The sequence below is a fragment of the Hypanus sabinus genome, chromosome 13 (genome assembly GCF_030144855.1).
Source record: "Hypanus sabinus isolate sHypSab1 chromosome 13, sHypSab1.hap1, whole genome shotgun sequence".
Taxonomy (NCBI): Eukaryota; Metazoa; Chordata; class Chondrichthyes; order Myliobatiformes; family Dasyatidae; genus Hypanus; species Hypanus sabinus.
In genome coordinates this window covers 3,082,127-3,096,278 of record NC_082718.1, presented here as the reverse complement: position 1 = coordinate 3,096,278, position 14,152 = coordinate 3,082,127, and the positions used below count along the sequence as shown (strand labels likewise).

Genomic DNA, 14,152 nt, shown 5'->3' with positions numbered 1-14,152 from the left:
AATATTGCTGTTCATTATTCTTTAACTGCCAACATTTACCAAAAGTATTGGAACAGTTTGGAAATCTGACCACTACCTACCCTAGGGCAATTAGAGATGGGCAAGGGTGCCATGGTAGCTTAGGAGTTAGTGCAATGCTATTACAGATTGGGACTTCGGCCTTTGGAGTTCAATTCCAGCATCCTCTGTGAGCAGATTTGTACACTCCTTCCTATCTGCATGTGGGTTTCCTCCAGGTGCTCCAGTTTTTCCCCACAGTCCCATGACATACTGTTGGTAGGTTAACTGGTCATTGTAAATTGTCCCATGATTAGGCAAGGGTTACATTGGTGGGTTGCTGTATAGCATGGCTCCAAGGGCCAGAAGGGCCTATTTTGGGCTGTTACAAAGGATGAACAGCTCTGATGGGCAGAAGGGTACAGAGTTGCCCATGTCCCCCTCCCCTGGGAGAATCACAAACTGTTACTGTTACCACGCTGCTAATGAGAGAGAGACACAGATAAGAGGAAAACAAGTTGGAACATCTGCTACTGATAACACCAGGGGAGAGAGACCATATTATGACTCCTGGAAGACTCACGGCTCCAGAGAGGGCTGTTTATGCGGTACCATCCTGCTCATTAAAATTCCTCAGTGGACAGCCGGAGTGGGCTGGTTTGATGGGCTAAGCCATTCAAAACTGATTGACACCGGAGACCCCATGAGTGGGGATAAAAATGAGGTCTGGGGTGACACCCCTCAGACACACCAAGAGACACACTAGTGAGCATCAGAAACCCACAAGAAAGTGTGGGGCATCGGGGACCGAACGGATCGGTCTATTTCACTCACAGTGGTTATAGCAAGGCCGATGGGGGCTTGTGAGTGTGTCCACCCTTGCGTGGGTGATGAGTCCACCACAGAAGAACGGTCTAGCTAAAGGACAGAGGGGTCATGCTCGAATGGCCACAACAACACACCGACGGATCAGGATCGTAAAGGAAGGTTTGCAAGACAATAGCTGTCACTGTTTGATCGCCCTCTCTCTCTCCAACAATTACAACACATCGACCAACAACTACCTCAGCCTGCATGAACTGAACTGAACTTTATACTTCCATGTGACAATACATTATCCCCTAGACGATAGAGCTTGTGTATTATTGATTATTATTATACCCACACTTTTAGGTTTAGTATTGCTAATGTGTATTATCTGTATATTTGCATTGATATTGTTTTGTATATTTTACTAATAAACTGTTGAAAATAGTACCACCAGACTCCAACAGACACGTCTATCTTTGCTGGTAAGACACCCAGTTACGGGGTATGTAACAGGGCTGTATCTCTAAAAAGAAACAAATAATCAAATGTTGGTATGCCAAGCCAACAGTGCCTGAATCTCAAATGAAAATGCTAAAATTCCTATACTTCCCCATCTTTCAGGTCAGATGTTGTACGAGTAAAAGCAAACCGATTAATGCTACTTCTGCACTGTGCCATTCATGTTTACATGTCAGCTCCAGCACAGGATGCATGAAAAAGGTGAAAGTTGCACTGGAAATACCTGTTTAATAAAAGAATCTGTCAAATACCTCTTTAATAGGTTAGCACTTGGGTAAATTCCTAGAGGGTATAGTCCAATATTAACACAGTGATGTAATCCAGTTTGATAGAAAAATAATAAACGCTAGGCATTTTCTAAATGTGAGAAATTGGTAAATGTTGATGGCCCAGAAACCTAATTCACTAAATCTAATTCACAGGTGAAGTAGAGAGTTGGGAATGCAAGTTGGTCTTTATTGCTAGAGGGTTTGAATGAAGATTTCTTACTATTAGAAAACATCCATTTTTGGATATTTTGTATAATCTTGTCCTCTACTAACAGTGCAAAACTCATCATTGCAGGAATTAGCCTGGTAAATCTCCTTTGTACTACCTCTAATGCTATCAGGCCTTTTACAATGAAGTGACCAAAACTACGGAGGGACGCAAGAGATTCAGCAGCTATTGGAAATGTTAAGCAACACACACAAAATACTGAAGGATCTCAGCAGGCCAGCCAGCATCTATAGAGGGGAATAAACAGTCAACCTTTCAGACCAATACTCTTCATCACGACTACACAGAGTATGAATGAATTGACTTTATTTAACAACCTTCACATACATGAGGAATTATGTCTCCATCTAAATGTGCAATCTGCAATCTTAGTAATTTATAATAAATAGAACAGTCAATGTAATATAGAGTATACTCAAATCAGCACGAGTTCATCAGTCTGATGGCCTGTTGGAAGAAGCTGTTCCAGAGCCTGTTGGTCCAAGTATGGTCTCACTAACACTTTTACACCTGTAACAAAACCTGCCTGTTCTTGAATTCCAACCCTCTGACTATAAGAGTCAACATACCATTTGCTTTCTTAACTACTTAATTGGACCTACCTGCTATTTTTTGATTCATACATTAGACAACAGCTATATATATATATATACAGAAAATCCAAAACTACACACACAAAATGCTGGAGGAACTCAGCAGATCAGGCAGCAGCTATGAAAAGGAATAAACAGTCAAGTTAGGGCTGAGACCTTTCTTCAGGACTGAGGGGGAAAGGCGGAGATGTGTGAATAAATAGGTGGGGGGGAGGGGGAAGAGGCCAGCTGGAAGGTGGTAGGTGAAGCCGGGTGGGTAGGAAAGGTAAAGGGCTGGAGAAGAAGGAATCTAATAGGAGAGGAGAGTAGACCATAGGAGAAAAGAACGGGGACAGGCGATAGGCAGGTGGGAAGAAGTGAAATGGCAGACTGGGGGAGGGAGTTCTTGCAGAACTCATTAACAAACCACGCTGAGCAGTAGGATAGCTCAATTACGCTCATATTTGCTGATTTTCTAAGACAGCCCCCTGAGGAAACATTACTAAATGAAACGGAAAATGAATTGCTGAGAAATGTTTGGAGATTTCTTGCAGTGACACAGAAGAGGAAAAGCCAGTGGATAAGACGTTGCGCTCAATGACAGGAGATGATAAATAAACTGCTCAGGAAGAGTCAGAGTGCGTAAATAACAGAATACTAACGGGATTAGACAAAGTTATAAACGTCGACCACAAGCAGACGGTTCTACTGACGTCATCACGTCCGGTTGGACAACGTAGCGAGTGAGAACAAGACAACGGGGCGCGCGACGTGGCGGTTTGGGACCAATGATAGCTCGCGCACGGAGGAACCAATGAGAAACGGCAAGTGTGAAGGCCACGGTGAGGCGGGAATTCTGGAAGCGACCGGTGATTGGTTGCAACGGGGGAGCCATTTCCGTCTGAATGCAGGAGTGGGCCATTTCCGGTAGACCCTGTGAGAGTGAGTGGAGGAGGCTCAAGAAGTGAGAAGAGGTGGGTATTTGAATTAAGTGTTCTTTTACAATGGGCGACTTACGGGAGAAAAGAGAGATGTTAATTTGCGTAGCGGTGATTTGTTTTTGAACGATGAAGGGTTGTCATATCAACCCGGTTTGTTTAATATATTTTAGGTTAATGGACCATCTTCTGTGAGGTCACTGGGCAACCATTATCTGTTGAATATGTTCACATTTGGTCCCCTTCGTTCCAGGTGAAATAGAAGCATATTCGACAGGGAGTTTATTTTTGTTACTAATTTGGGTTTATACCAAAGAATGTGCTTTTTTTCATTATTGTGGGGAGAACTTAATACTTCGATTTTAATTTTAATACTTTATTGTGTCTGAGGTGGATAGAAGCACCAGCTAGTTTGTCTACAGATAAAATTCAACCATCAAAAAAAATTAAATGATCTATTATGGAGGGATAAATGTTGGCAAACCTATTGGGGGATCACAACTTGTGATATATTATGTATCCCTCAAAGCAAATATGATCCTGGTTTAGCTTCTTGGTTAAAATATGATACAACATTGTCTCAGGATCTGAGGTTGCTGCCGAGGTTATGACTTGGGATTAGAACCTAGAACGTTCTGCTGAGTCAAGACTGAAAAAGGTTGCAATATCAGATTTCAAACACTAAAGAGAACATGATTTGGGTTTTATTTCGTAGTTCATCCGTAGTCCTTGATTCAGAGTAGGCAGGATGGTAGGGCGGTGGAATGTTTCTCCTCCCTGATGACTACTTCTGTGGAAAGTGCACTCGGAGCTCCTGACAAGTTGGGCCAAGGAACAGGAAATGGTTCTGGAGAGATCCATGATCATCTGGAAAGCTGAGGGTTTCAGAGATGAGACTTTGCTGAAGTGATCATGTCCAAGCTGCAGATAGATGAATGACCATTAGGAGAAAAAAGCTGTAGAAGGTTGTAAATCAGTCAGCTCCACCTTGGGCACTAGCCTACAAAGTACTCAGGACAGCTTCAGGGAGCGGTGTCTCAGAAAGGCAACGTCCATTATTAAGGACCTCCAGCACCCAGGGCATGCCCTTTTCTCACAGTTACCATCAGGTAGGAGGTACAGAAGCCTGAAGGCACACACTCAGCGATTCAGGAACAGCTACTTCTCCTCTGCCATCTGATTCCTAAACAGATATTGAACCCATGAACACTACCTCAGTTTTTTTAATATACAGTATTTCTGTTTTTGCACATTTTAAAATCTATTCAATATACATAATTGATTTACTTGTTTATTATGGTTGTGTTTTATTTTAATTTTTTCTAGATTATGTATTGCATTGAACTGCTGCTAAGTTAACAGAATTTCATGTCACATGCTGGTGATGATAAACCTGATTCTGATTCTGAATTAGGTGTCTGTCTAGGGTTCCCCTGTGGCCATTGGTCTCAGTATCTTGTGTACTCATTTTGATACTTTTGATGGCTGTAGGAAATGGTATATCAGTGCACAGTAGCACTGCAGCTAGCTCTTAAAGCTCCGCAAGGAGGGTAAAGTCAGGCACAGTAATGATGAAAGGAGACTTAATGCAGGGAATGTAAAGTGACAGTACACTGTTAATGGCCAGACCTTAACGGTGTCGAGGAGCAAGGGGATTTTGGGGTACAAATCCATAGCTCCCTGAAAGTGGCTACACAGTTTGATAGGAAAGGTGAAGATGGCGTATGGTATGCCTGCCTTTATTAGTAAGGAAATTATGATGTAACTTTATAAATCTGGTTAGGCTGCATCTGGAATGTTTCTTTTAGTTCTGATGGTCCCATCATCATAGGAAGGATGTTGATAATTTAGAGAGGATGATGAGGAGGTTTACCATGGTGATGCCTGGAATAGAAGACTTGCTATAGAAGAGTGGCTGGGCAAATTTGGGTTGTTTTCTCGGGAGCAGAAGGGATAAGGTTAAAGGAAATGCCTGAGGCAAGTTTTTTTTTAATATATACACAGTGGTAGACGCCTGGAGTGTACTGACTGAGATGGTGCTGGAGACAAATATGATAGGGATGTACAAAAGGCTCTTTGATGGTCAGGAAATTTAAAGCTTTAGACATTATGTAGGCAGAGGTTGGGCATTTGATTGCTAAGTTAATTGGTTCAGCTAAACATTGTGGGCTGAATGGCCTGTTCCTATGCTGTACTGTTCTACATTCAAAGACATAGTGTTGAAATGTATTTGAATTTTCCTGTTAAGTTTATAGCAGCAATAGTCCAAACGAGATGTCAAAAATGGTAATTCCCCAGGTTCAAATTTTTGCCTTCTGAACAATTTTATTTTGATTTTTTTAAGGTCTTGATTTATTTAAACAAGTTAATGTAATGTTCTATAGTTTCTGCATGTGAAGATTTGTGTGCCCAAGGAATTTGTAGGTTGTGTGAAGTAGAGATTGATAATGAACAATCAAATTTTGTATACAAAGATTGGTGTAGTTAGTAATCTGCAATAACGGAGATTAAATTGACTGGAAAGATTTGAGTAATATGGCTATGTACATGCCTGTATTTGGCAATAATGGTGTAGATTGTTGTGTTGAGTTTCTGGCAAAGTTGATCTGCAGTTAAGTACAGGTTTTGCTGCACTCTACAAAAGTTGAGGAATTATTACAAGTGAAGGTTTCTTTTTGGAATATGACTATTTGAATATTGTCACCTGCAACTATCAAGTTGAGAAACTTATTGGTTAGTACTTTAACTGTACTTCAACTTTCATCACTTAATGAGGAACTAAGGCAATGAGGAAACGTCTTTATGGTCTGATTTTGTTAGCTTTTATGGAGGTGTAATTTTTATTTTTAACTGTAAAATTAAGATTTACATATAGATTACTGTGGTTAGAATTTTTTTAAACCAATGTAATTAGGAAACTTAGAAATGTATCTCTCAAGATTAGCAAGAAAAGATTTGGAAAGCCTTTCATGTCACAAGAAACTTAAATTTGTATCTGGAAAATCTTTGCCTAACCCCACCTGCCTAACTCAAAGCAGTGCTACCTGGTCTTAAAAAAACATCAGAGCAGACAGATCTCTGCCTCTCCTCTTCCAAAAGACGGGACATCTAATTTTGCACCTGTACAGTTGGCTGATTGAGATTTGATAAGAAACAGGAGTAAAAGTAGGCCATCTGGCCCACCAATCCTGCTCCACCATTCAATAAGATCGTGGCTGATCTGGCCATGAACTCATTTCCAACTACCTACCTGCCTTTTCCCTGTAGCTTGCCTGATGGATCCATTTCTTTCCAGATGCCTCTTTCTTCTTTAATGACAGCTTCAAGCATTTTCCCAACTACAGATGTTAACTAACTGGCCTATAGTTACTTCCCTTTTGTCCACATCATTTTTTGAACAGTAACGTGGCATTTGCTGTCTTCCAATCCACTGGGTCCTGCCCAGAGTCCAGAGAATTTTGGTAAATTATCACCAAAGCCTCTCTATAACTTCTGCCGTTTCTTTCAGTACCCTGGGATGCATTCAGTCAGGACCAGGAGACCTATTCATCTCCAGGCCCACAAATTTGCTCAACGCTGAACTTTGGGGCGAAAGGTCCCAAGTTTGAATCCGGCTGGCTCCCTTGCATGCTCTCCATCTGTGCTGGGTTAAGAGCTGGTGATCTTTTTTTAAAAAAACTCACCCAGCAGAAGGCAAAGGCAAAGCACTGCTGTAACTTGCCACATGCATGATTTCCCAATATGTCAGTGAGGTGTGGAGGGAAATTGCCAACTGGAAGTTCCAGATGCAACCTACATCTTAGTGATAGCTATTTATCACAAGTTAAACACTAGTTAACCTACAGTATTTGGAACCTGTGGTGATATACCAGAAAACTTTACTATCCTAGTGACCACCTTCGTTAATGAATAAACAGTGAGTGTTTGCAATAGATGTTTCAATTGGTTTCATAGAACATGCAACAGTTCAGGTCAAGAAAAGGCCTTGCAAGATCTTTGTGCCAATCAAGATGCCAATTTAACCTTTAGTGATAGCTATTGTATTGAGGTCCTCACCTCCCATCACATCCACAACATCTCTCTTTGGCATGTTAGATGTGCACTCCACCTTGAAGGCTGACAGAAAATAGTCATTCAAAGCCTCTGCTATTTCCTCATTACCCACTATCAAATCCTCTTTCTTGTCCTCCAAGGGACCTACTCTCTTCTCCCTCAGCCGCTGATTATTTGAAATTTGCCTTCAGTATTTGGAACCTATGGTGATGTAAAACCAGAAAACCTTACTATCCTAGTGACCACCTTCATTAATAAATAAAAAACAGCGAGTGTTTGCAATGGATGTTTCAATTGGTTTCATAGAACTTGCAACAGTTCAGCTCGAGAAAAGGCCTTGCAAGATCTTTTTGCCAGACATGATGCCAATTTAAACATCTGTCTGCCTGTGTCCTCTAATTTCCTGCCTATTCATGTGTATGTTTAAACATTGCTGTCATATTTGCTTCCTCCATTTTGCTGAATATATTTCAAGCACCTACTATTCTGTGGCTTTAAATAAAAAAGCCAACATAAATTACCTTGAAACATTCCTCTTCAACCTAAATCTATACCCTCTAGTATTTATACTTCCACTCTGGGGGGCAAAGACTATTCTGTCTGTCTGTCTTTCATTTAATTAACTTCTCTCAAACCACCTCTCAGTCTCCAGCACTCCAGAGAAATCAACCCCAATTTATCCAGCCTCTCCTTAATTGCTAATAAATAATAATCCAAGCAAAGTCCTGATGAACCTCATCTGCACCCTCTCCAAAGCCTTCATGTCCTTCCTAAAATGTTGCAACAAGAACTCTTATAATGTGGTCAAGAAGTTTTTTAAAGCTGCAACAGTACTTCTTGTCTTTCATTTATCACACTCTGACCAGTAAGTGTTTGTTTCTAGGTGAGAATGATGAGTCACAATTATGTCTAGAAAATTATTCGGTGTAGCTAGCTAGAAGACCACTGACTGGAATGGGATGTCTGACCACATGACAAGCAAATGAACAAGCATGGAGAAAAGAATTAAACTGCAAGATAAAAGTTGAACTAAGCTTGATGCTTGGCTTTGAATTTCAAACATACTATGATCTTTACAATGTAGTGATTCATGTTAATTGGAAAACATCAGGACCAGAGCCCTTTGGCTTAATTAAGCTACAGCCCCAATTATCTGAAGTTTCATGGAAAAAGCTAAAAATATATTAAAAAGTCACTGAGTAACAAATTAAAACACAACCAATACTACTACAGTACTAAAAAACTGTATTAGTTCCTAATTCTTGTCAAGGGAGGATTTATCTATCTCATTCTTTTGACTGTAAATGAAAAAAAACCTAGTACAGATTATGGACTGCCTTCATACAATATGGTTGATGACTACTTCCTTCAAATTCTTGGGGTTTCCTAACATTGAAGTAGTGAAATTATTTCATTTTCACTCAAGGCCATTTGTGGCGTCTCTAAACTTGAATGCTTGAATCTGCAGTAAGGAAAAAACACTTCTGAATTGTCTTGCTGCTTAGTTATCGCCAATTATCAGTTACATAAAATGGCTGTTTTTTTAAAAACACAAACATGCAACTGACACTTTTTTAAAAAAAACAACTGTTCGCTCGAGACACCTTTAACAGCCGCGCAAGTGCACACAAAATGACGCTAGTTAGAAATTGATCAGCATTAGTCTCCTGCTCCAATTAAGCAGCATAGTGCCTCAAATAAATGAAAGGAATCCTAGCTATTTTCTCAATTCATTTTTGTTCTTTAAGAGTTGACCCAAATAAGCAGCTGCCACGATTAACCAACAGACCAATTAATCAGATTACACTGTTTAGAATATCTCTCAATTGTACATTATTCTCATACTTAATCTTTTCAAAAGTAATTTTTTTTGTTTCCTTTCTTCTTTTAGGAAGACTAGTCATGATGGGTTTGACAAAGCTGGTTTTGTACCTTACCATGTGCGGCATTTATGCTCTGAGTAAACCCACCGAGAAGAAGGATCGGACCTTCCATGATAAGGAACTGAGTGACAAAGTACATGATGACACAGAGAACTTTGACTATGACCACGATGCTTTCCTTGGAGCTGAAGAGGCAAAGACATTTGACCAGCTCACTCCTGAGGAGAGCAAAGAGAGGCTTGGGTGGGTGTAAGAACCAGTCAAAAAATGCTCAGCTTTAATAGGTTATGTTAGAAATGTTGGAGCTGAATGTGTTTCTATGTTACTGATCAGAATTATTTTACATCATTTGAAAGGTACAAGATTTGAAACTCTAGATGCTGATACTGAATTAGTATCTGCGTAGCTCAGTACTTGGGGATCTAGGACATGAGTTCCATTCTATAACCATCAGTTAATGCCATGTACTTCTTCACCCTCCCCCTCCCCAATCGAAGTTGTATGCCATAACATTAAGGTTTGGTAAATCATTAAATGATACAATCAAGTGTTTAACCATTTCTGGCAAAATTGTTAACTCTTGAGTTTTGAGAATTATACACCAGAAGGGTCTTCAAATTAGATAGTTATAAGTATTGCCTGAATGTTTATGATTATGAAGGAGGCATTGATTATGTGGATACTGAGAGGCTATTTCCAGGGTCTGAAATGGCTAGCACAAGAGGGCACAGTTTTAAGGTGCTTGGAAGAAGGTACAGAGGAGATGTCAGGGAAGATTTTTACACAGATAATGGTGGAATGGGCTGCTGGTGACGGTGGTGGAGGCAGATATGATAGGGTCTTTTGAGATACTCCTGGATAGGTACTTGGAGCTTAGAAGAATAGAGCACTATGGGTAACCCCTGGTAATTTCTAAAGTAAGTACATGTTCGGCACAGCATTGTGGGCTGAAGGGCCTGTATTGTGCTGTTGGGTTTCTATGTTTCGAAGAGGATGCTGATGGGAGTGACGGCAGAGCAGAGAGGGCTTGCAGAGGGAGTCACTCACATGGCAACCATGGCTGACAAAGGAAGTTAAGGACTGCATAAAAGCCAAGGAAAGTGCATACAAGGTTGCAAAAGTGAGTGGGAAGCTTTTAAAATCCAACAAAAAACAACTAAAGAAGTCTTGAGAAGGGAAAAGATGAAATATGAGGGCAGACTAGCCAATAATATAAAACAGGATATAAAGAGTAAAAGGGAGGGGTGGTAGTTGATATTGAACTATTGGAAAATGATGTTGGTGAGGTAGTAATGGGGGCAAAAAAATGGAAGATGAACTTAATGGGTGCTTTGCGTCTATCTTCACTGTGGAAGACACTAGCGGTGTGCCAGAGGTCTGTGAGTGTCTGGAAGTAGGAGTGAGTGCCATTGCTATTATCAAGGAAAAAGTGCTAGGCAAACTCAAAAGTCTTAAGGAGATAAGTCATGTGGACTTCATCACAGAGTCCTGAGTGAGGTTGTTGAATTGCAAATGTTGCTCCACTTTTTAAGAAGGGAGGAAGGCAAAAGAAGGAAAATTATAGGGCAGTTAGCCTGACCCCAGTGGTTGGGTGTGTTGGAATGTATTATTAAGGAAGAGGGTGTTGGGGTACTTAGAGACTATTAATAAAATAAGTCAAAGCATGGTTTTTGTAAAGGAATCTCTTGCCTAACAAATCTGACGGAGTTCTTCGAGGAAGTAACAAGCATGGTATTCAAAGGAGAGGCAGTGGATGTCATTTACTTGGATTTTCAGAAGGCGTTTGATGAGGCTGCTTGACATAAAGTCCTATGGCATTTACAGGAAAGATACTAGCATGGATAGCGGTATGGCTAACAGGCAGGGGGCCTTTTCTGGTTGGCTGAGAGTGACAAGTGGTGTTCCCCAGAGGCGGTATTGGACCGGTAATTTTCACATTGTTTGTCAATGATTTGGATAATGGCTTTGTGGCAAAGTTTACGGATGATATGAAGATAGGTGGAGGGGTAGGTAGTGCTGAGGAAGCAATGCAATTGCAACAGGACTTGGGCAAATTGGAAGAATGGGCAAAAAAATGTGGTAGATGGAATACAGAGTTGGGAAATGTATGATGATGCATTTTGGTAAAAGGAACAATAGTGCAGACTATTATCTAAATGAGGAGAATGTTCAAATATCAGGTGCTCAGGAGTCCTTGTGCGAGACTCCTAGAAGGGTAATTTATAGGTTGAGTCTGTGGTAAAGTAGGCAAATGCAATGTTGGTATTTTAAGGGGACTAGAATATAAAAGTAAGCAGATAATGCTAAGTCTTTATAAGACCCTAGTCAAGGCACACTGAGAGTATTGTCAACAGTTTTGGACCCCATATCTCAGAAAGGATGTGTTGTCATTGGAGAGTACAGAGGAGGTTCATGAGGATGATTCTGGGAACGAAGGGGTTAACATATGCAGAACATTTGGCAGCTTTAGGCCTTTTCTCACTGGAATTTAGAAGAATGCAGGGGAGGGGGGAGATCTCATTGAAACCTGCTGAATGTTGAAAGGACTAGATAGGGTGGATGTGGAGAGGATGTTTCCTGTGATGGGGGTATCCAAAACTGGAGGGAACAGCCTCAAAATTGAGGTTAAAACAGAGGTTACAAGGAATTCTTTTAGCTAACGAGTAGTGAATCTGTGGAATGCTCTGCCACAGACTGTGGTGGAGGCCAAGTCTCTGGGTATATTTAAGATGGAAGTTGATCATTTACTGATTGGTCAGGGCATCAGAGGATATGGTGAGAAGGCAGGTTATGGGGTTGAGTGGGATCTGGGATCAGCCATGATGGAATGGAGGAGCAGACTCAATGGGCTGAATGACCTAATTCTGCTCCTATGTCTTGTGATCTTATGAAAATTGGGATGAATCCTAACTGTTTGACTGCCATTTTGATTACCAACTTTTTTTCTTCTCTAGGTAAGATGGCTGTAGCCTTTAATTTCAAGTGATTTTGATTGCTGATGCTGCTGTTCTCTGAAATGTTTGTCTCCCTAAGCCATATCCTCTGACCCATTTAGCACTCCGGCCAGCACAGGCTTTATTTACCTGAGATAGGTATTCGAAATTTAATCAAAATACAAAATATGCTGAATTATAATGGAGATTTGACAACTTTAATATGAAACCATTTACTATAAGTCCTTAATAAAAAGAAAATTGGTAGAAGAAATTTTACAAAACAAACAATGCTGTAATCCCAGACTAAATGTGTTTATTTCTTAATCAAACTGCAGCTAGGTGGGTACTCAACACACAACCACTTTTTAATGATTAATTGGCTGCAGAATGATGCTTTCTTTGTGATTTCTTCTTCCCAACAGGAAGCTGTAGCCTGGAGGTTATGGAGTTGTGATGTCTTCACAAACTTATGTAATTCTGTGGAATGTCTGCTTAATGTGATTTATTGTCTTCAAGATTTAATTAATTTCTTTCCTTCTCATCATTTTCTCTTTAACTACTGTTCTGGGCCCAGAGTGAGCTTTCTTCAATTGCTTCCTCTATTTACTAACCATGCTAACCCTGCTCTTATATTGCAGCATGGCTATGAAAACAATTTAAATATTCATTGTACAATATGCAGAAAAGCTACTTGGATATTGAGGGTAGGCATACAAAATATTTTGCTGCATATGAATTGTGTGTGTGTGTGTGATCCGGAGTGTGGGGTGGAATTTCTTTTCTGGTGAGTCTGGAAGCAAATCTAATCTGCATGTTAATTCAGTGGATAGCTTTCTAGTCTCCATGTTTGTTAGAAACTCTTTGTTTTTGTTAGCTGACGTACTAACACTCTGAGTTGGTTTTATTTACTACCTTGCAGAGCACAGTCTTGTTCTACACTTTTTGGCAGTTACAACAGTTTTATTCAAGTTCTCATTAGTTTACCTTGTGTCTGTGCCCAAGAAAGCCTTTTATGTGTCCAGGTTTTTGCAGCTTCCCAATCCCTTGGGACATTGTCTGAAATACTCACTAATGTCCATTTCTGACCTTCCAACCCTAACCCTAAGGCATATTTTCCTTGCATTAACAAAGGTTTACTTTAGTTGATGAAAATCTGTTTATTTTGATGCAAATTAAAGCGGTTCCATCTCTCACTATTTGATCAGATTTTTTTCAGTCGAGTGGTTGGTTTTGAACTTTGGTTCTGTGTATGAAAGAATAACAATACATTAGGTAACCCTGAGGTTCCCTTACTTCAATCAAATATAAAGATTAGGAAGATTTAGTTGGTCTCTGGTTTGCACTCATTAATTAATGCCAAGTTGAGCATCTTATATATCCAGTTGATCTGTGTGCTGAGGTTAGTTTCTATGCAGTTTATCTAGTACACTGGAATCTGTTTTGGATAAGATTTGGATTGCACATAGTTTTGGCCCACCTTTCTTTCCCCACAATGCCCAAGTGGTTAGACTCTTAATGAAGGTCTGCTTCACAGGAGTCCTTCAGATGCAGGACTGGGCCATTTTGGGACAGAAGTTGGTTGGTAAGGAGAGGGGATTGGTTTAGAAACCTAATGGTACTAACAACCTTTGCAATTACAGCTATTATTTTCCCTATGATATCAGTTGTTTCCTAAACGGCCACTTAATTTGGAAAAAAAAACTAATTGCTTTCATCAAAGGCACTTTTATATTAGTTTTACACTAGTGCTCCGAAATGTAGAGAACTGCTTTTGGTAGCATTCTAAGTATAAAACTGTTGGTCTACTAGATGCACAATACCACGATGTGGTCTTAAAATTCATAAATGAATTTTCTATTATTTACCTGTTATTTGAGGTCTGTAAGAACAAGATAAAATGGAGAGAGTGGTATACAAATCTGGTGCTTTGTTTCTGGGATTCCCTG

At 40.1% G+C, this 14,152-nt stretch overlaps 1 protein-coding gene across 2 annotated transcripts in view; it reads left to right on the top strand.

Annotated features, from left to right (window-relative positions):
- Positions 1 to 3,230: 3,230 nt before the first annotated feature.
- Positions 3,231 to 14,152, top strand: part of calua (calumenin a) — a 28,018-nt gene continuing 17,096 nt past the window's right edge. For both annotated transcript variants that reach the window (XM_059987003.1, XM_059987004.1), the window contains exons 1-2: positions 3,231 to 3,370; positions 9,279 to 9,513. In XM_059987003.1, the coding sequence (XP_059842986.1) occupies positions 9,290 to 9,513 (224 nt within the window). In that variant the 5' untranslated portion in view covers positions 3,231 to 3,370; positions 9,279 to 9,289. The remainder of the gene's footprint in view (positions 3,371 to 9,278; positions 9,514 to 14,152) is intronic.